At 35.8% G+C, this 22,778-nt stretch overlaps 1 protein-coding gene across 1 annotated transcript; it reads right to left on the bottom strand.

The window, feature by feature from the left end:
- On the bottom strand, positions 9,122-9,793 carry LOC109846967. Its single transcript, XM_020416207.1, has one exon. The coding sequence runs from the start codon at positions 9,791-9,793 to the stop codon at positions 9,122-9,124; it is 672 nt and encodes a 223-aa protein (XP_020271796.1).

Here is a 22,778-nt window from a genome sequence, read left to right as displayed (position 1 = left end):
GGTGAGGAATCCGGTCTGCGCCATGAAGTAATAGATATGTTGCGAGGGTGACCCCTTGCCATCAAATTGCACCAAACTGATCGGCTTGAACTTCGCCGGGTATGGGACCATGTCCCATTCGATAGGGTAGGGACGTACTACCCCCAGCTTGTTCATGTTTTGCTGAAGCTTCAGCGCATTCAAGGTCTTCTACGGGTGGTTGGTGACAACCCCGGGCCTCAGAAGAGTCGCTCTGGTGAGCTGACGAGAGATTTTTGGGCGCTCTCTCTGGCGCGTGTTGGGTGGAACGCCTTGGTGTTGGAGTCAGGCGATCTCGCCTTGACTGGCGAGTCTTCGCGTTTGAGCGAATTCCAGTATGTGGGCGAGTTTCGACCCCGTGTTTAGAAGAGCGGGTTCGGGAGGAACCGCCTATTTCCTTTCCTTTACGTTTATCCGCCAAATGATTATGGCGAGGCTCGCCAGCCTTCGAGGATTCGCCTACTTGGGTAAGCTCGTATGCTCGGTGTGGTTTGTTCGCATCAGGGATATGACCTGAGAAGCGAAGTCCTCCTGAGCGGATGGCTCTGCTGTCCTCGGTTGACGCTCCTGATTTGGAGGGCCTTCCGAGGTCGGGCAGCTTGCCTTCCTGTCTAGTGTTTCTCGGGCCTGTGTGATGGTTCAGGCCATTATGAGAAATGGAGGTTTGGACCCCCTGTCTGACGGGTGTTTGCCGTCGCTGTTGGTTAGTTCTCCCAGCGGGGAGAACGTCACCGTGGGTTGTGGCATTGCGGTTTGTGCCGGAGTGAACCGGCGCTTCCTCCGAGGTAGGTGTCTGTGTGGACCGCTTGGCGATCCATCTGGCAGACCCTTGCCTCTTGCGCTCGATCTCTGGCTTGGCCTTGATCGATCGCGAGGGAGTGGGCTCCTCCGATGAGACTCGGTTGGAACCCTCGGGTGCGGAGGCTTTGACCGTCTGAGGTCGGCCTCGGCGCACAGCTCTGTGGCGTTTGCGGGACGCATTGCCACCCGAGGAGGAGGAGGACAAGTATTCTTCGTACTTGGCCTGGTCGAACTCGATTTCGAGGGACTCTACTGTCGTCCCGATAGTAACCTCATCAAACTGAGCCACCACCATTTCACTCGATGAAACAGCTGCTCCCACTGTGGTCGCCATCTTCTGTAGGGTGAAAATTTGATTCTTCCGAAGAAAGGAGTTTCGTTTGTATTTATAAGAAAGCTTATTACAAACTAACAAATCAAATGTTTACAACAGAAGCAGAGGGAAGGCCCTCTTTGTTTTGTGTGGGGACTTTAGGTGGCTATAGGACGCTTCGCTCGATGCTCGGGTCGAGTCTGCTTCCCTTGGACCGTTTGAATGAGGTTGCTGGAGAGCTTCAGTTCGCAGTAGAAGCTCGGGGCAATGGAGTTCGGGTCTGCTTAGTTCGTCGGCGATCGGAGCTCGGAACTAGGCAGCAGTGCTGTAATGCAAGGATTTGCTAACAGCTTGGTCTCAACTCTTTTTTCTCCAAGTTTTGCGACCTCTCTTCCATCGTGCTGGAAGGGATTTTTTAAATGAAAGAAGGACAGCTTGACTTCTCCTTGAATTGTGGGATGTGACCACATCCTCTTCAGAGACGTCTCGCCGTTCCTCGATACCATGAATGGTCATTCCAGGGATTGTGCTCTATGTCCTGTCACCTACGCTGGGAAGGCCCATTCTTGTATGTGAGGCAACAAACGACTGCTATCCGAGTGGATTTGACCAGCATTGATGAACCGCATTTATGAGTTCGCAGATCGATGAAGTGTCTGTCCGATCACTTGTACTGTGCGTGACCGCCCGGCGTGCTTTGAGCACGACGCTTTCTCCTTTCCGGTTAGGAGAGGCGGTGAAGTAGGTGTACAGTACTCGAGTGGGTCTAGCCAGCTTGCCGAGTGCCGGCGGATCCAGCTCTTGGCTCAGACATCCGAGGTGAGTCGAATGAAAAATGCAATTTTGAAAATTCTTTTTGTAACATGTTCACTTACATGTTTATATACTTTTTCCAAAGTTTCATAATTTTTGGACTTCATTTGTTATTTTTAACACATTTTTAAAAATCTCAAAAATAGCTTTAAAAACATGTTTTGAGTGTATCAGATTTCGGTCGACCGCACCGGTCGACCGAACCTGAGTTCATATGCTCACTGGTTTTAAACAGCTTTTTAAAATCAGCAAATCAGGTTTTTTTAGCTGTGTCAGATTTCGGTCGACCGACCCGGTCGACCGATCAGTTGATCATTTCTCACTGGGCGACAGAGAGTCTGTCGGTCGATCGGTCCGGTCGACCGATAAAATTTCCGGTCGACCGATGAATTTTTCGGTCGACCGACGAGAGCTTTTTCAGCTTCCAACGGCTAGTTTTCTTACCGTTGCTTGTGGCTGTTTTTGTCTTTTGCTTGGTTTTTGGCTGAGTTCTTGGGAGGCTATATATACCCCCATTGTATTCTATTCTATACTCTAACAATAGAATGGTTTAAAAGATTTTAACAAGGTTTTAAACTTGTTTAGTGTTTGTTTAAGTTTGTTTTAAGAAGCTTTTAAGCATTTGAGTGTTTCGGTTTTGTGATTCAATTCTACAAGAGCTTGAGGAGATCATCTATTGGTGTTTGGGCATCCAACTCTTCTCCCTCCACTCTTGATATATTGAGAAGTTTTCTAAACTCTATTTCTAGCTATTTTATATATTTGATTATCATTGTTATTTAGCTAGAACTACATTGAGTTTAGTTTTGATTTATATCTCTTTGTTCACACACAACCTTTTGAGCTTATTGTATTTACATTCATAGTATAATTTGGGGTTGTGGGTTTGTGACTAAGAGTTGTGCTTAATTGAGTTCTCACCTTGTTTTGAGAACAAGAGAAAAAACACTTTGTATTGAGCCTACTTGTGAGGATTCACTTGTAATACACTTGTACACCGAGAGAAGTGTGTGGTGAGAGACGGGGTCGAATCCAAGAGGAGTGGCGTCGGTTGACGTGCCTAGGGAGAGGTTGTAACCGAGTACTTGAGGGAGACACGGCTAGGTCCAACACTTAGTGGGTGTAGAGTGTGATGCATAGTGTTTGTTGTGTGAGAGTTTTCAGTGAACTTGTAAACCGAGTGTGTAGAAGAAGTTCTGGCTTCCAAACCGGATTGTGTTAGTGGATTTCTCCCCGGGAGTGGGGAGCGGAGACGTAGGACGGAAGGTCCGAACTCCGTGATCATATTGCTTGTTTGAGTGTGCTTTTATGTTCATGTCTTATATCGCCATTGTGCATTGCTCATTTCTATATCATCCACTATCTTGTTTAGATTGTTTATCCTTGTGTAGTTTATATATCCTTGCATATATCTCTATCATATAGGATATATCTCATTGTTCATATTGCTTATCCTAGCTTATATTCTTGTTGTATTTCATACTTTCTAGGATAACTTATTAATTAGTTTTTATTAGTATTTAATCGGATTAAATTAGCATAAGACCCTAATCACCCCCCCTCTAGGGTCTAACAATTGGTATCAGAGCTTGATGCTCTTTGATTTAAGGTCTAACCACCTTGAGTTAAAGATCCAAGTTAACTTATTTGTGCTAATCTAGTTATGATTGCATTTGTCTTGCTTGCATATTTTCACATATATATCATGAATATGAATATATTTCGTTTAGGCTATGAATCCAATGTTACTCCTAAATTCATTAATTTTCCCTATGCACAATGAGCTTCTAGATTTAAACTATTTGTTGAATCTAGAAATATTGATTTATGAAAAATTATTGATTGTGCTTATATTGTGCCCACATTGGAGAAATCTAAGTGGAGCAATCATGATAATAAAATGTTTAATATGAACAAGCTTTTGTTAGAATATTTGCTTAATGCCTTTGACTCATCCTTTTCTAACAAATTTGTTCATTTTGATAGTGCTTACAATTTATGGAAATTCATAGAAGCACATCAAGGCAACTTGGAGGAAATCCGACGTAGTTTGGAGGATTGTTCTTCAAGTGAGTGTGGAGCATCATCATGCACACGGCCACTAGGCGATAGCCCTAGTGTGGTAAGCGATTCAGAATCTGAAAGTGATATATCCATCAATGAACTCGCTTGTGCATATGAGAAATTATTGCATGCCTATACAAAATTACAAAATAATTTTATTGATCTTAAAAGCAAGCATGTAGAATTGAAATCCGATCATGAGAAGCTAGTGTCCAAATTTGACATCATTGAAAATGAAAATATAATGCTTAAAGAAAATAATGATATGTTAAATTTGGAAAATAAAAAACTGACCTCATCCATTTCTAGCTTAACTCATGCAAATGATGCCATGCTAGAAGTAGAATGCATTAGAAATGAATTTGATTCTTTTAAGAATAACCATACATGCTCTACTTCTATTATCAATGATGTCATGCCTAATGTTGAGTTGAATATTATCAAAAATAGCATATCATCTTTAGATTCAACATTAACTTCATGCATTGATAATCACAAGAAGCTTATGAATATGTGTGTCAATTTTGAGTCTAAATCATCCACTGATTATGTACACATATATAGCAAAGTTTATAAATGCACTATTTGTGGTCGTAAAGGCCATTTGTCTAAATTTTGCTATGATGCACATAAACCTATAAAATCAAATGTTCCTTGTGCATCTCATCAAGCTTCTTCATCACACACTCATGTACATGCACATAATGTTCATCATAAGAATGCACGTGTGTATAAATGTGATCTATGTGGTCGGTTTGGCCATTTGGCAAAGTTTTATTTTGACTTGAAAAAGAATTCTAGTTTGCCAAATGCTTCTAGTAGACCACATGTTTTTAAATGTGATGTTTGTGGTAGATTTCGCCATTTGGCAAAGTTTTGCTATGATTTGAAAAATGTTCAAACTTGCCAAATTTCTCAAATAAACCACCTTTATTTAATGATGTTTCTCATTTGCGAAATAATTTAAAAGAAAAATCTTTATTTGCAAATGATTTCCGTGCACGCCCACTTGGTCAACACAAATCATTTAACCTTCTTCATTGCACATATTGCAATCGGAAAGGTCATATGTATAATTTTTGTTTTGACCGTGTTAGTGCACCACATATGCCCAAGAGGGTTCATAACCCTAGGGCTTTGAGCTTGAATGATATGGATCATGTCCTTAACCAATCCGGCACCAAGAATGCTTGGGTGCCAAAATGATTTTAAACCAAGAATTTTTATTTTTATTTTTTTTCTTGGTTTTGTAAAATGAGCTTTGAAAATTTTTATGTGAAAACAAACTTTATTTGATAAAATTCTTTTGTCTTCATGACTATGAGTTTTAATTTTCATGAGAGGTTTATATTTATGTCACCCCCCGGGTTTATTGGGTGTTTATTCCCAAATCATGTTTACCGGATGCTAAAATGATTATATGGGTTGGAACAAGCTCAAGAGCTTGATATAATTGTTGCCTCTCTTAAAAAGTGTGTTTTGATTTGTTGCTTTTTGAATTCATTATAATTCACTTATATGATGATATTTATGTGTTTGTGCTAATGGATCATCTATTCGTGCTTTATAATGTATTCTATGAGTGGTTTGATCAAGTCTTACAAAAGAATTTTTTTTGTTGATCAAACATCATTTTTGGTTTAAATATTTGATTTATGATTTCATTTGGTTGATTTGTTTTCATTTGAAAACTCTTTTTGCATGATTCTCATATTTTCTCTCTTTTGATTTCATAAATCTATTTTGTATACATAGTTTTTAGGCCTGTATTTTGAGACACCTATTTATCATGACATATCATTATGTGTTCTCATTATCTTGTTTGTATGTGAGTGATATCTAGCATATCTTTATCTTTTTGTATGTGAGTGATATTTAGCATATTCATGCATGCTTGCTCACATATGTTTTCCATGATCTTCATTTCATATATTCTTTATGGCATTTTGATAGGGGGAGAGCAATCCCTATATATATTCTTTTTATACTCACCTATGCTTATTGATAGGGGGAGCTTTCGCTCTCTTATTCATTTTGTCCCCTTTTTGATGTTGTCAAAGGGGGAGAAATATTGTGAGTATATTCTTTCTTGTTTATATGCATGTGAATTATAAATTATATATTCATTTCCTTCATGCATATATCTCTTTTTGTAAATTGTTTGTCATCATCAAAAAGGGGGAGATTGTTGGCCTTCTTGTTTTGATGATGTTTAACAAACAATTTACCACTAATGTTGTTTGTCTAGTATTTGCGTTTTCCTATGTATTGTAGACAAACAACGTAGTTGGAGGATGGATGGAATAGAGCTTCAACGATCATATCCAAAGGAGGTTGGCGGAATGTCGGTGAAGCCTTGCAAATTCAAAGTTAAAGATCAAGTTCAAGCTTCATCCGCAACGTGTACCAAGTCAAGCTTAATTGAAGATCAAGATTGCTTGGGTAATGTAGTTTAGGATTTATATTATGTGTGTTAAGTACGTTAAGCTCAATATCATATACACACACATTTATTGGTTTCTTCGTATATATATAGTTATATATATATATATATATAATATATATTATATATATATAATATATATTATATAATATATATATATATATATAGTTTATATATATATATAAGTTTTTGGTTTCGTATAACCTATACACATATTTAATATTATATATATATATATATATACTACTATATATATATATATTATCAAAATATATATTTATATATATATATATATATATTAGTATATATAGTTATATATATACATTAGCATAGTTGGTTTCATGTTTATAATATGAAATCAACATATTTCATATTTCTATTGTGTTTTTGAAAACATTGCACTAGAATATGCAATTTTTGTGAAATATTATATTCTTAGTTTATAGACTTCAATATCAGTTTATACTATTTTTACTAAGTCTATAAAACTTTTTACAACAAGTTCAAACAGTTGGTTTAGTTCAACATCAAATTCAACGTATCTCATATTTTTCATTTGTTTTGGACTTTTTGCAAAATTGATGATTTTTCACAAATTGAAAATGCATATTATTTGAAACATTTTTGTAACATGTTCACTTACATGTTATTTACTTTTTCACAAGTTTCATAATTGTGGACTTCATTGTTATTTTTAACACATTTTAAAAATCTCAAAAATAGCTTTAAAAACATTTTGAGTGTAATCAGATTTCGCGTCGACCGCACCGAGTCGACCGAACCTGAGTTCATATGCTCACTGGGCGACAGAGAGTCTGTCGTCGATCGTCGCGAGCATAAAAATTTCCGGTCGACCGATGAATTTTCCGGTCGACCGACGAGAGCTTTTTCAGCTTCCAACGGCTAGTTTTCTTACCGTTGCTTGGGGCTGTTTTTTTGTCTTTTGCTTGGGTTTTTGGCTGAGTTCTTGGGAGGCTATATATACCCCCATTGCATTCTATTCTATACTCTAACAATAGAATGGTTTAAAAGATTTTAACAAGGTTTTAAACTTGTTTAGTGTTTGTTTAAGTTTGTTTTAAGAAGCTTTTAAGCATTTGAGTGTTTCGGTTTTGTGATTCAATTCTACAAGAGCTTGAGGAGATCATCTATTGGTGTTTGGGCATTCAACTATTCTCTCTCCAACTCTTGATATATTGAGAAGTTTTCTAAACTCTATTTCTAGCTATTTTATATATTTGATTATCATTGTTATTTAGCTAGAACCACATTGAGTTTAGTTTTGATTTATATCTCTTTGTTCACACACAACCTTTTGAGCTTATTGTATTTACATTCATAGTATAATTTAGGGTTGTGGGTTTGTGACTAAGAGTTGTACTTAATTGAGTTCTCACTTTGTTTTGAGAACAATCATTTGTTATATTTGTGCTTATTATGAGAATCACTTTGTAATACACTTGTACACCGAGTGAGGAGTGTGTGGTGAGAGTCGGGGATCGTCCCAAGAGGAGCGGCGTCGGTTGACGTGCCTAGAGAGAGGTTGTAACCGAGCACTTGAGGGAGACAATGCTAGGTCCAACACTTAGTGGGTGTAGAGTGTGATTGCATAGTGTTTGTTGTGTGAGAGTTTTCGGTAAACTTATAAACCGAGTGTGTAGAAGAAGTTTCGGCTTTCAAACCAGATTGTGTTAGTGGATTTCTCCCCGGGAGTGGGGAGCGGAGACGTAGGACGGAAGTTCCGAACTCCGTGATTATATTGCTTGTTTGAGTGTGCTTTGGCGTTCATTCATATTTATGTTCATATCTTATATCGCCATTGTGCATTGCTCATTTCTATATCATCCACTATCTTGTTTAGATTGTTTATCCTTGTGTAGTTTATATATCCTTGCATATATCTCTATCATATAGGATATATCTCATTGTTCATATTGCTTATCCTAGCTTATATTCTTGTTTATTTCATACTTGCTAGGATAACTTATTAATTAGTTTTTATTAGCATTTAATCGGATTAGATTAGCATAAGACCCTAATCACCCCCCATCTAGGGTCCAACAATTCCGTCCTTGGAATTAAAATAAAAATAATGCAGAAAGAATCCAAGGACAGAGATATGGAATGAGAGTTGGTACTAGCAAATCAACGAGACAAGAAACAATGAGAAGCTCCAGAGTCAATGGTGATAAAGCAAGAATGGAAGAAATAAGAACTTCATCTAGTATAGAAGGAAAATACATCTAAACTAGCACTCAAATAAATCCTATCATAATATCTTAAGGCAATGCGAAATAAGAAAGTTCATACGCAAATAAAACTAAGAATAAACTATTCTTACTGGTGATAACTTGGTTGTTCGCCTCAGCTTCCACAGCTGACATCGTAAACATCTGACGAGGTGGTTGCTACCTTCGCGCTTCCTGATAAACCTGCTGATGTTGAGAAAGAGGCCCTGTTCGAGGATAGGGTCCGTGCTGAGTCGGAGCTGTTGAGTCTGATCGAGGTGGAGCTGGAAGACCTGCTCGAACTGGAGGTGAGGGTAAGCTGGCCTGCTGCCGCTGCGGACATTCCCGGTTGACATGATCGGGGGACCCACAATTGTAGCACAAACGAAGATGCCTAGGGCACTCCTGCTGGGTATATCCAGGGTAGCTACAATAGGAACACTACATCGAAGGCTGGCCGCGAGTCTGCACTCTAGGGCGCTGATAGGGATGCACATGAGGAAGTGGCTGGCGCTGAGAAAACTGTTGTCGCTGTGGATTTTGTTGTTGCCTCAAAGATGGACGCTCGTCATCTCGGGCTGGGGCTACTGGTGTCTTGCTCTGGATCACATGTGGGTCTTCAGGCTCCTTCTGAACGCTCTCGATCTCGCGTGCTGCATCCAACACGGCATCGTGGGTCGCAAGTGCTCTACCAGCTAGAGCCAATCTAATATACTTGTCCAGACCCTTCTGGAACTGATGCCTCCTGATAGTGGGGTCTGTAACAAGATGAGGAGCATATCGACTCAAGGAAGAAAACTCAGCCTCATACTCATCAACGGATCGATCTCCTTGCTTGAGTTCAACAAACTTACGCAGAAGTTCGTCCCGAGCTGACTGAGGGAAGTACTTCCTGTTGAAATGATCTGTGAAGGTTTCCCACGAAATCGGTCTCTCCAAATGAGCCTTCTCTGCAGTCCACCAAATCTGAGCCATATCCGTGAGCTGAACATCCATGAGATCTACCCACTCTGCAGGGGGAATACGAGTCACCGTAAGGATAGTCTCTGTGACCTTGAGGAACTCCTCTGCTGCTAAAGGTCCTTCAGCACCAGAGAAAGAAGGAGGCCGCATATACCAGAACTCTCTAACACCAGGCTCCGAGTGAGGGGGATGCTAGGGCTGAGGCTCCCGTTGTAGCTGTCTTGCTAAGAGCTGTTGATTCATGGCCAACCCCTGAATCATCGCCAAAAGCTGGCGCGGATCTACGTCGGGCATTTGGCCACAGCTACTGGACGGGTTATCGTTACTACGAGTACCCACCATGATTCTGAAGGAAACGAGGGTCAAAAGGAAAACTAAGGTTAAAGTCAAAACAATATATGGGAAAATAAGAACTAAAACATAGTTATTAAAATAATAGTACAAGAAATTAATTGTAGTCTAAAATAATAATATAAGAACTTAATTGTAGTCTTACGGATAAAATATGATATGTATCCAAATTGTCTACTATATTCTCACTAATAGGAATCGGGACCGAGACCTGCATGGGCCACCAAAAAAACCTGTCACGCCCCACTTCCCAAAATACAGGGGAATCGGAACGTGAACAAGCCCGCGATGTATTAGATTGAGAAGAAACATACACTATTATTATTTTTTCTTCTCAATCCAATATGCTAAGCGTCTAGAAATAAATACAATACGAAGTCACAGGTCCCCGATCACAATGGCAAGAATATAAAGACAACTCATAATAAGGAATAGACATATCATCAATAGTAAATCATCCTAGACATAAAATATGGGTCAACATACCCTTATTACAAAATAGTCCAACTAGAAAATAAGAAATACATAGTGCATAAAGAAAGTACTATTAAAATACTAAATCCATCATCAAGTAAAGAAAAGTACGGTAAAAGGGTTTTAATGTCCAACTACTACTACGGAAGAAAATCACTACGCTTCAGCTCGTTCTTCTACTCCTTCTGCAAGACACCCCTGCTAAGAATCTTCTGGCTCATGTACGATTCCGAACTGAGGCTGTCCATCTCCTAAATCTGACGTACACCCAGAAAATAGGAGTACGTCAGCGTGTATACAGAAAACTATTTTGAAAAGAAGGTTTTGCGAATTCTTCTAGACTTTCAGGGAACCAGCGTAAACAGAAAACCAATGAATGAGCAAATTCATGAATTCGAACATATAGTTCACCAATTAAAAGTGAATGGATCTATCCTAGATGAAACATTTCAGATAGCCTGTCTTATAGACAAACTTCCCGAGTCCTGGTCAGATTTTGCCAAAAACCTTAACCATACCCAAGGAGATCTTACACTAGAACAAGTGTTGAATTCCATTAGAATTGAAGAGCAACATAGACTCAGGGAGAAAAATGTGACAAAATCTGAACCCAAAGAACCCAAAGTAAACAATGTTGAATCCAAACCCTTTCCCCAACACAAGAAACGTCCCTTCCACCAAAATCAAAATAAAACATTTAAGAAGAAATCCTTTCATCAAAATAAGAACCCTGTCCACTTTCAAAAGAAGGAAGGAGCTGAACGTCGAGCCTGCTTCGTTTGTGGAAGAACCAACCATCTTGCTAAGGACTGCTTTTTCAAGAAAACTGAACCACCCAAGCCTAGGAAGGGAGGACCTCCACCTAATAAGTCACAAGTAAACATGGTGACTTCCAGTTCAGCTGAGACTGCTTTCAGGTCTGTTCTCTTCACCCCTGAAGTAAACATGACCTTTCAAGCAAATGATTGGTGGATTGACACTGGAGCTAATATTCACGTTTGCTCTAATCAATCTTTGTTTTCCACCTATCAGGTCTCAAGTAGAGGAACTGTGATAATGAGAAATAATAATATGGCTCCTGTATCTGGAATAGGTCGGATCAACCTAAAGCTGACTTCGGATAAGACTTTGATCCTGCAGGATGTCCATCATGTACCAGACATTAGGAGAAACTTAATTAGTGGATCTTTGTTAGTGCAACAAGGCTATAAGCTTGTTTTTGAATCAAATAAAGTTGTAATAACTAAGGGTTTGAACTTCATTGGAAAAGGTTTCTTATGTGATGGTCTTTTTAAATTGAATGTTAAGAATTCTACTCTTGCATCTCCAATAGCTTTGAATATTGAACCTTCCATCACTTGGCATCAAAGATTAGGACATGTGAATTATAATTCAATTAAAAGATTGATGCATCTCAATATAATTCCAAAGCTTAATATAAAAGATGATGAAAAATGTGAAATATGTGTAGAAGCCAAACTTCCTAAGAAACCATTTAAAACTATTGATAGAGATTCTGAGATATTAGAACTCATCCATAGTGATGTTTGTGATTCAGGAAGAACAACTAGAGGGGGTAACAAATATTTTGTAACTTTTATAGACGATTGCTCTAAATATTGTTACCTCTACTTAATTAAGACTAAAGATGAAGTCATAAACAAATTTAAAATATATAAAGCAGAAGTTGAAAATCAGTTGGATAGGAAAATTAAAATACTAAGATCAGATAGAGGTGGTGAGTACACTTCTAATGAATTAAAACAATTCTGTGAAGATAATGGAATTATTCATGAAATAACTGCTCCATATACACCTCAATCTAATGGAGTAGCTGAGAGAAAGAATAGAACACTAATGGACATGGTAAACTCAATGTTAATTAATTCTGGTGTGCCAGAAAATTTATGGGGAGAAGCTCTCATGACTGCATGTCATATACTAAATAGAATTCCATTCAAGAAATCTGATAAAACCCCTTACACAATTTGGAAGAATAGAAACCCTAATTTAGATCACCTAAAAGTGTGGGGGTGCTTAGCAAAAGTCAAAATACCTGAGAATAAAAGAAAGAAGATTGGCCCTAAAACTGTAGATGGAATTTTTATTGGCTATGCTTCTGATAGTAATGCAAATAGATTTTTAATAATCAACTCTGACATTAATGAGATAGCCAACAACACCATAATTGAAGCTAGGGATGCACATTACTTTGAAAATATTTTTCCTTACAAGACCAGAATAAACAACACAGGCCCTAGCTCTAATAATTCAGATCCTAGTTCTAATCAAGGTGAAACTAGTTCTAAACAAATTAGACCACTAGAAAGTCCAGAGGAGCCTAGGAGAAGTAAAAGAACTAGAATAGAAAAGGTCCATGAAGATTTCTATGCATTACTTGTAGAAGATTCTCCAGTTACATTTGAAGATGCAATGAAATCAGTAGATGCTCCATTTTGGAAGGAAGCTATAAATAATGAGATACAATCTATAGTTCAAAATCATACTTGGGAACTAACTGATCTTCCTTCAGGATGTAAAACCATAGGATGTAAATGGGTGTTTAAGAAGAAACTTAGACCTGATGGAACAATAGATAAATATAAAGCCAGATTAGTAGCTAAAGGATATACCCAAAAGTCTGGTATTGATTATTTTGATGTCTATTCTCCAGTAGCTAGGATTACTACCATTAGAGTCCTCATAGCTCTAGCATCCATTCACAAATTAATAATACATCAAATGGATGTTAAAACTGCATTTTTAAATGGAGACTTAGATGAAGAAATTTATATGGATCAACCTGAGGGATTTATAGCTTCTGGACAAGAAAAGAAAGTATGCAAGCTTATTAGATCACTATATGGTCTCAAACAAGCCCCAAAACAATGGCATATGAAATTTGATGAAATTATACTATCTTATGGATTTGTAATTAATCAAACAGATGAGTGTGTATACCATAAAATAGATAAAAACAACAAAATTGTGATATTATGCCTATATGTTGATGACATTCTTATTTTTGGTTCTGACATACAAATCATAAATGATATCAAACACTTTTTATCACAAAATTTTGACATGAAAGATTTAGGTCAAGCTGACCTAATTCTTAATACTAAAATCATGAAAAATGAGAATGGATATGTGCTATCACAATCACATTACATAGAAAAAATCCTCAAGAATTTTTATGATCCAAACTGTCAACCTGTTTCCACTCCATATGATCCTAATGTACATCTAAAGAAAAATACAGGTCATCCTCAATTACAAAGAGAATATGCACAAATAATTGGATCATTAGGATTCCTAACAAACTACACCAGACCTGACATTGCTTATGCAGTAAATAGACTTAGTAGATATACATCAAATCCTGATAAGAGTCACTGGGATGCTTTAGAAAGAATTTTGAGATACCTAAAAGGAACTATAAATTATGGTTTACACTATAAAGGTTATCCATCTGTACTAGAAGGTTATTCAGATGCAAATTGGATTAGTGACTCAGTAGATGTAAAATCCACCACAGGATTTGTGTTCCTTTTAGGAGGAGGAGCTGTGTCCTGGAAATCTACTAAACAAACTGTAATGGCTAGAAGTACAATGGAATCAGAAATGATAGCTCTTGATACTACTAGTATAGAAGCTGAATGGTTGAAAGATTTACTAACTGAAATTCCACTAATGCAAAAACCATTACCAGCTATTTCTATTCATTGTGATTGCAGGTCAGCGATTGACAAATGCCATCAAGAGAATGCAAATGTGAAGATGAATCGACACTTGAAAGTGCGACATAAATCCTTGAGATATAAGATGAAAAACCATATAATAGCCTTAGATTTTGTAAGATCAGAGAAAAATCTTGCAGATCACTTAACTAAAGGCTTATCTAGGGCAGTGGTCCTAGAATCATCGAGGGGGATGGGGTTAAGCCCATAAGAAAAATCACTGCAGTGGCAACCCAACCTCGCAGAGGTTCAATGGGTAGAAACAAACTGAATGAGTGATTAATTGTGAGGAGCACTGAATTCATTTGCTCCCATCCCTAGGGTGATCAGTGCTCATAAAAAGCAAGTGAAAGGTTGAGTCTAACTCTTAATGAATCCAAGACCCATGAGGCAGGATGCTTACTTGCTCGCATCCTTATTAGGATTCACCTATATGTGTGTAGTTGTGAGGCCGCGACTATGGGATCAGGGCTGCTCCCTAGTAACACACATGAAAGATACCTGCGCAAGGCCGATAATAGCGCAACCCGTTTAGAATTCTTCAAAACTGTACTATGTGTGCTTTCTGTAGAAATCCGATAAATGAGACTGGTTCAAGGCGAAGTCCACCAAGCTCTCACGGATCTATACAACTGTCACTAAGTGAAGGTTCAAACCGAAAGGTACCTCCACCTATTACATAGTATAAGGGAACCAGCAATCTTATTTATTTTTAAGTTTTTATTTTATTCTTATTTCTGAGCTATTTCAAGTTTTAAGTTATGTGGGGGATTGTTGGAGTTATATAATAAAGATAACTTAAAACTTGGGTTTGTAGAGGAAAGGAGGAAAACTTTAGTCCCACATTGGAAAAGAGATGGGAAGATAGGGTCTTTATAAGCCTTCCCTTTCTCTCCTATGCCTAGAAGAAAATAAAAGGTTATGCTCCATACCACACACGCGCGCGCCGGCCGGGCCGGGCTCGGGCTCGGGTCGGGTCGGGTGGCGCGCGCACACGACCTGCGGACACGAATGCAGCTCCGGACTGAGGGGCTCTTAATCTGCTACATTTTTATTTTTGAATAATTAAAATATAATTTTTATTTTTGAACAATTAACATGTGATAAATATTTTGTAACAGAAATATTTTGTAACGGTAAAAATTTATTAGTGTGATTAAAAACGTGATAAATATTTTGTGAATTTATTATGTAACGGAAGCGTTTTTTAATTTTATAACGCCTAAGTTTTATTAACGTGATTAAAACGTATTAACTACGGGTTTATGTATAACGGCTGTTTAACCCTATAAAAGGACCAAACCTGAATAGTTTCATACAGTGAAAAATCAACAGATCTCTTCTCTCCTTCTCTTTTCAAAATAGTTTTCTGTTTACGCTGGTTCCCTAAAAGTCTAGATGAATTCACAAAACCTTCTTGAAGCTCGTGCCGACGAAAAGGAGGTCGCCTGACCGAGGGTCGTCGTATCTCCGAGATCTATTGCCGCGTAGCCCTGTACGAGAGGGGGCAATTAGTTTCTTGGGACAGTGCTTTGCACGCTTCGATCATCAGGTCGTATTTCTAACTCTGTTTCTTTTCCATTTGATATTTTTCTTATATCTGTGTTATAATAGTGATTATCTGTTAATTATTAAATTGCTTAAACTGATTTTTGTTATTGTCTAAACAACTAATATTTCCAACATAAGGCTCACCGAAGTGGCTTCTCGTGTCTTATTTCTGTTGAAAGACATGTTTTAATATTCATGTAGCATTTGTTGTAAAGGATACGAGACTAAATAGATGCTTTGATGCCTTTTTTAAAGATTTATTTGGAGTTGCAGCCAATCATTGTACATGCTTATGGTTTATCTTATGGCTTATTTATTGTACATGCTCTAATGCCTTTTTTCCTTTCTTTGCTTGGATTTTTTAGGTGACTAGATTTTATACACGTGCAATGTACGTGGTTAAATATCATGATTAAATATTTTATCTTAACAAACTAATACCATAAAGATGTTTTATATATTTCATTAATATTATTTTTTAAATTGTTAACATATAGATAGTTCACATAGAATTAGGATAAGATGTAATTATGATTAAGATATATTAAGATATAAATGAAATGTTCAAAATAATGAAGGGTAATATTGACCAGTGAAAGATTTTCCTGAACTCGTGCTTTTAAAGTAAGTATGATGATTGTAAGATTTCTAGTTTCTAGTTGATGCTTAAAAGTGGATTCATGGATGCCATGTTAAATATTTAAAATAGCATTTGTTTGCATATTATGTAATTCAATATGAATTGGTTGGTTCTGAAGTTGCCCATTTGTTAAATCTTATATTTATGTGATATTTTCTTTTCCAAGTTTGAATGAAAGTGATGAGAGCATACTTACAAGTAAACAGAGATTAAAAGAAAATCTGGACCTATTACAAGTTATTACCAATCAAATCCTCCAAGAGTATGTTTAGTCGCTCTCATCAAAATCATAAAAATACTAAAGCTCTAATGTGAGAATACATGTATTAATCTGAAACTATTAAAGCTCTTACTCAGCAAATCCAACAAAACATGTTCAGTCATCTTATTGCTTTAGCATTTGATATAAGTTTGATCTTTTTCTTTATATCTTCACATTGGTTCCACTGGATAGAATGAATTCAACAATCAAAGTTCTATGGAACCTTTTAATGTTGGCCTAGACAACAAACAAACAATGAAAATTATCAATCACAAGTAAATACAGTACACGAGGTGATAATATTTAGCTTTCAAAATTGTACATACCGAGCTTATATCAACTCTCTTATGACTTCCATCCCAATATTCCATAAACTTTAATGTATAAAGTACACAATCAATCCTAATAGTTCAAGTTCATAAAAAGAAACAAAATGTACCTGTGTTCATTATAGGATCATAAAATATAGAATTGAAGAAAATTTTATGGAATGTCTTATGAATTAATTTGTTGCGGCATATCTTGAACTGTAGTCCAATCCCAAGTAGCAATATCTACATGTCTTAAGAATGCGGCCATCTCAGGGGATTGTAATTTAGCAACTTGAATACATGCTTGGATTTCGTGCATCTATAAGATATCAAAAGATATATTTGTTAAACTTATTCAATCAAAATAATGAATGTGAGTATTTAGTATGTAATTACAAAAAACATGCTAACTGTCTTGTATTGTGATTCAACCATTCCACCAAGCATCGAGTTTAGGATTTGGAACTTCCTAATTTGAGGAAGCATAACAACAACATACCAATGATTTCCTTCACTCACCTATAAAAACATGGATAATAAAAAAAGACTTAGTCATAGAGTTTGTTGGACCCTAGCGGTGGGTGATTAGTGTCTTATGCTAATCTAATCCAATTATATGCCAACTAAAACTAATTAACAAGTTATCCTAGCAAGTATGAAACACAACAAGATATACAAGCTAGGATAAACAATATGAACAAAGATATATATCCTAGCAATGAGATATACCATGAGATATATGCAAGGATATACAAATAAATATAAGGGTGAAATAAACATAAACAAAACAAGAGTGATAGTGTGCAAATAAACAATGCAAACACACAATATGATCACGGAGTTTGGACCTTCCGTCCTATGTCTCCGTTCCCCACTCCCGGGGAGAAATCCACTATCACAATCGGGTTTTCTACGCTTACCCGAACAACGTTTACACCTCACACTGTGGTTTTCTAGTTTACCAAAAACTCTACAATTAACACTATTGCAATCTCACTCTACACCCTCTTAAGTGTTGGAACTAGATGTGTCTCCCTCAAGTACTCAGATACAACCACTCCCTGGGTTCGTCAACCGACGCCACTCCTCTTGGGACGATCCCCGACTCTCGCCACACACTTCTCTCGGTGTACAAGTGTATTACAAAGTGATTCTTATGATAAGTACAATTACAATAAATGATTGTTCTTTAATATGGACGAGAACACAATGAAAGCTCACACTCAATTGTTACAACTCTCACCAACCCAAATATACAATGTATGCAAATACAATAAGCTCAAGTGGGTGTGTGTAAACAATGAGTGAAATCAAATCAATTAAACTCAATATAAAACTAGCTTTAATAAAATGATAATCAAACAAATAGATGTAAAGCTAGAAATAGAGTTTAGAAAACTTCTCAATAGATCAAGAGGTATAGGGAGAATAGTTGGATGCCCAAACACCAATAGATGATCTCCTCAAGCTCTTGTGAAATTGATTTCACAAACTCAAACTTCCAAATGCTTAAACGATTCTTAAACAAACTTAAACCAAACTTAAACCCTTATTTAAAACTCTTTAAACTTGTTTTAAAACACTCTCTTGGTTGTCTATGAAAGATGAGAGCAAGGAGGTATATATAGCCTCCCAAAATCTCAGTGAAAAACCCAACAGAAAAGACCAAAAAGCTCCCTGAAAAACAGCCCAGGAAATAGCCGTTCGAGTCCAACGGTCAAATCGGCGGTCGACCATGGGAAATTCGCGGTCGACCGTGAGCAGCTCAGAAACAGGGTTTTAGCACAAGACAGCAGACGGTCGACCCAGACGGTCGACCATAGCGGTCGACCGCAAAACTCTCTGTATTGCATCCGGTCGATCGCCACGGTCGACCGCGAGCCTCTGAAAACAATCCTGAGTCTCTGAACTCAAGGCGGTCGACCAGATATATGATAAAAATAGGTTTTGAAAGTTGATTTCTGATTTTAAAACCCTGTTTAAAAATATCAAATAAATTCTAAAAAATATAAAACTTTGGAAAATAATTGTAGATATATAATACACATGATACAAAAACTGGTTTTTAGAAAGGAACTTCCAAATAAAAAATATCATTATTTTATAAAATAGTCCAAAACATAAAAATGTAAACATATTAGTTTTGACAATTTAGCTTAATCATATTTCGAAACATTACAAAATAATTTTGTAGGCTTAAAGAAAGATATAAACTATTGTTATAAAGTCTATAAACAATGAATATAGTATTTTATCAAAATACACATATAGTGCACTAAAACATGATTTCATTGAACTAAATAAAATTGATATTGATGAAATCATATATATGCATGTAAGTATGAAATGAAAATATGTTTTCTAATTATATTTAATTGCTTCACAGTAAAACTTGAAAACTATCAAACCAATATATATATGTATATATATAACTATATATATATACATGGAAACCAATAAATGTGTGTGTATGTTATATTGAGCTTAAGGTACTAACACACGTAATATAAACTCCTAAACTAAATTACCCAAGCTTGATCTTGATCTTCAATAGCTTGACTTGGTAATCTTATGGATGAAGCTTGAACTTGGATCTTCAACTTGAATTGTACATAACTTCACCTACTATTCCGCCAACTTCCATTAGATATGATCGTTAAGGCTTGATTCCATCCATCCTCCAACTTGTTGTTTATCTATAATAAATAGAATTATACAAACACTAGACAAACAACATTAGAAGTAAATTGTTTGTTAAACATCATCAAAACAAGAAGGCCAATAATCTTCCCTTTTTTGATGATGACAAACAATTTATAAAAAAAGATATATACATGAAAGGAAATGAATATACAATATTATAATTATCATGTATATAAACAAAAAGAATATACTCATAATATTTCTCCCATTTTGACAACATCAAAAAGGGGAAAACAAAAAAAATGAAGAGAGCGAAAGCTCCCCCTTTAAATAAGCACGGTGAGTATAAAACAAATATAGGGATTGCTCCTCCTATCAAAATGCCTTAATGAATGTATGAAATGAAGGCTAAGGTAATTATATGTGAGCAAGTATAGATGAATATGCTAAATATCACTCACATACTATAAAATAATGAGAACACATATGGATGTACCATTGAAATAATGTGTCTCAAAACATACACATAAAATTCATGTATAAAAATAGACTTATGAAATCAAAAGAGAGAGGAACATGAGTATCATGCAAAAAGTTTTTAAATGAAATCAAATCAAGCAAAAGTAATCATAAATCAAGGTTTACATCCAAAAATGATGTTTGATCAATAAAGAAAATTTTCTTTGTAAAACTTGATCAAACCACTCATAGAATACATTATAAAGTATATTTGAAATTTGAATAATCTATTTGTGCTTATATAATGAATTCAAAAGAACAAATCAAAACAAAAATTTCATAGTTCAAAATTAAGATTACAAAATATATAAGAATCATGAATTATGGAAAAAATCATCTTTAAAAGTATAAACCCAAATCATCATTGATTTTCAAAAATCAAGAGAGGTAACTATATCTAGCTCTTGAGCTAGTATCAATCCATATAAATATTTTTAGCACCCGGTAAACAAGATTTGGGAATAAACACCCAATAAACCCGGAGGGTTATATAAACACAAATCTCTCATCAAAACAAAACCAATAATCATGAAAACAAAAGAATTTGATGGGTTATATAAACACAAATCTCTCATCAAAACAAAACCAATAATCATGAAAACAAAAGAATTTGATCAAAAAAGAAATTTGTTTTCATGTTCAAAAATTTAAAGTATAATTTTTCAAAACCAAGGAAAAAGAAAAATAAAAACACTAAAATCTTGGTTTAAAATCAGATTTGTTTTGGTACCCAAGTATTCTTAGTACCAAAAGGTTTAGGGACATGACCCCTATCATTTAAGCTCAAAGCCCTAGGGTTATGAACCCTCTTAGGCACATATGGTGCACTAACACGGTCAAAATAAAAATTATACACATGACCTTTCCAATTGCAATAGGTGCAATAAAGAGGGTTAAATGATTTGTGTTGACCAAGTGAGCGTGCACGGGAATCATTTGCAAATAAAGATTTTTCTTTTAAATTATTTCGAATGAGAAACATCATTAAACAAAGGTGGTCTACTTGAGAAATTTGGCAAGTTTGAATATTTTTTCAAATCATAACAAAACTTCACCAAATGGCCAAATCTACCACAAATATCATATTTAAAAACATGTGGTCTACTAGAAACATTTGGCAAACGTGATTTTCTTTTTAAATCAAAATAATACTTGGCCAAATGACCAAAACGACCACAAAGATCACATTGATACATATGAGCATGCTTATGATGTACTTTTTGTGCATGTGTGTGTACATGTGATGGAGATGAAGAAGCTCGATGGGATGTAATTTCATGAATAGACTTGTTAAGCTTTTGTTCATTATGACAAGATTTAGCTATATGGCCTTTAAGACCGCAAATAGAACATTTGTGAATTTTGTCATACATGTTTGCATAGTGTGTAGGTTTCTTAGAAGAATTAATATAGTACTTTGCACACAAGTGCAAAAGCTTTTTGTTATTTACCATACATATTTTTAAGGTTGAATCTAAACAAGATATGCGATGTTTAACTTGTTGTTATTTACCATACATATTTTTAAGGTTGAATCTAAACAAGATATGCGATGTTTAACTTGACTCAACTCATCATTTTGCATACATGTATTGGAAATAGAAGTAGATGAAACATGATCATATTTAAATAAATTAAACTCATTTCTAATTATTTCTACTTCTATCATGGCATTATTATTTGCATGAGTTAAGCTGGCAATAGATGAAGTCAATTTTTTATTTTCTAAACTTAGCATGTCATTGTTTTCTTTAAGTGTAGCATTCTTCTTAGTAATGACATCAAGTTTAGATACTAGTATCTAATGATCGGATTTCAAATCTATATGCTTGCTTTTTAGATCTATAAAATTATTTTGTAACTTGGTATAGGCATGCATTAATTTTTCATATACACAAGCGAGTTCATCAATAGATAAATCATTATCGGAATCGGAATCGCTTACTACACAAGAGTTATCCTCTTGTGGCCGTGTGCATGATGCTCCACTTGAACTTAAAGGAGAATCCTCCAAAGCTTGTCGGATTGCCTCCAAGTCCCCTTGATGTGCTTCAATAAATTTTCAAATTTTGTAAGCACTATCAAAATGAACAAATTTGTTAGAAAAAGATGATTCAAAAGCATTAAGCAAAAATTCTAACAAAAGCTTGTTCATTGTAAACATTTTATGATCGTGTTTGCTCCACTTGGATTTCTCCGAAGTGGGTATAATATAAGCACAATCAATAACTTCCCATAAGTTAATATTTCTAGATTCAACAAATATTTTAAATTTTGAGCATCATTGAGCATAAGAGAAATTTTTATATTTTGGAGCTAAATTTGGATCATGGCCTAAACGAAATACATTCATATTCATGATATATATATGAATATATGCAAGCAAGACAAATGCAATCATAACTAGATTAGCACAAATAAGATAACTTGGATCTTTAACTCAAGGTGATTAGACCTTAAATCAAAGAGCACCAAGCTCTGATACCAATTGTTGGACCCTAGCGGGGGTGATTAGGGTCTTATGCTAATCTAATCCGATTATATGCCAATTAAAACTAATTAACAAGTTATCCTAGCAAGTATGAAATGCAACAAGATATATGAGCTAGGATAAGCAATATGAACAAAGATATATATCCTAGCA

This window comes from Asparagus officinalis, chromosome 7, assembly GCF_001876935.1.
Source record: "Asparagus officinalis chromosome 7, Aspof.V1, whole genome shotgun sequence".
Classification (NCBI taxonomy): domain Eukaryota; kingdom Viridiplantae; phylum Streptophyta; class Magnoliopsida; order Asparagales; family Asparagaceae; genus Asparagus; species Asparagus officinalis.
Note: the sequence above shows the minus strand (reverse complement) of the source record. Positions and strands in the feature narration are given on the sequence as shown.

Excerpts from the sequence above, each read along its gene's own strand:
- LOC109846967 (XM_020416207.1), bottom strand. The coding sequence starts at position 9,793 with ATGCGGCCTCCTTCTTTCTCTGGTGCTGAAGGACCTTTAGCAGCAGAG.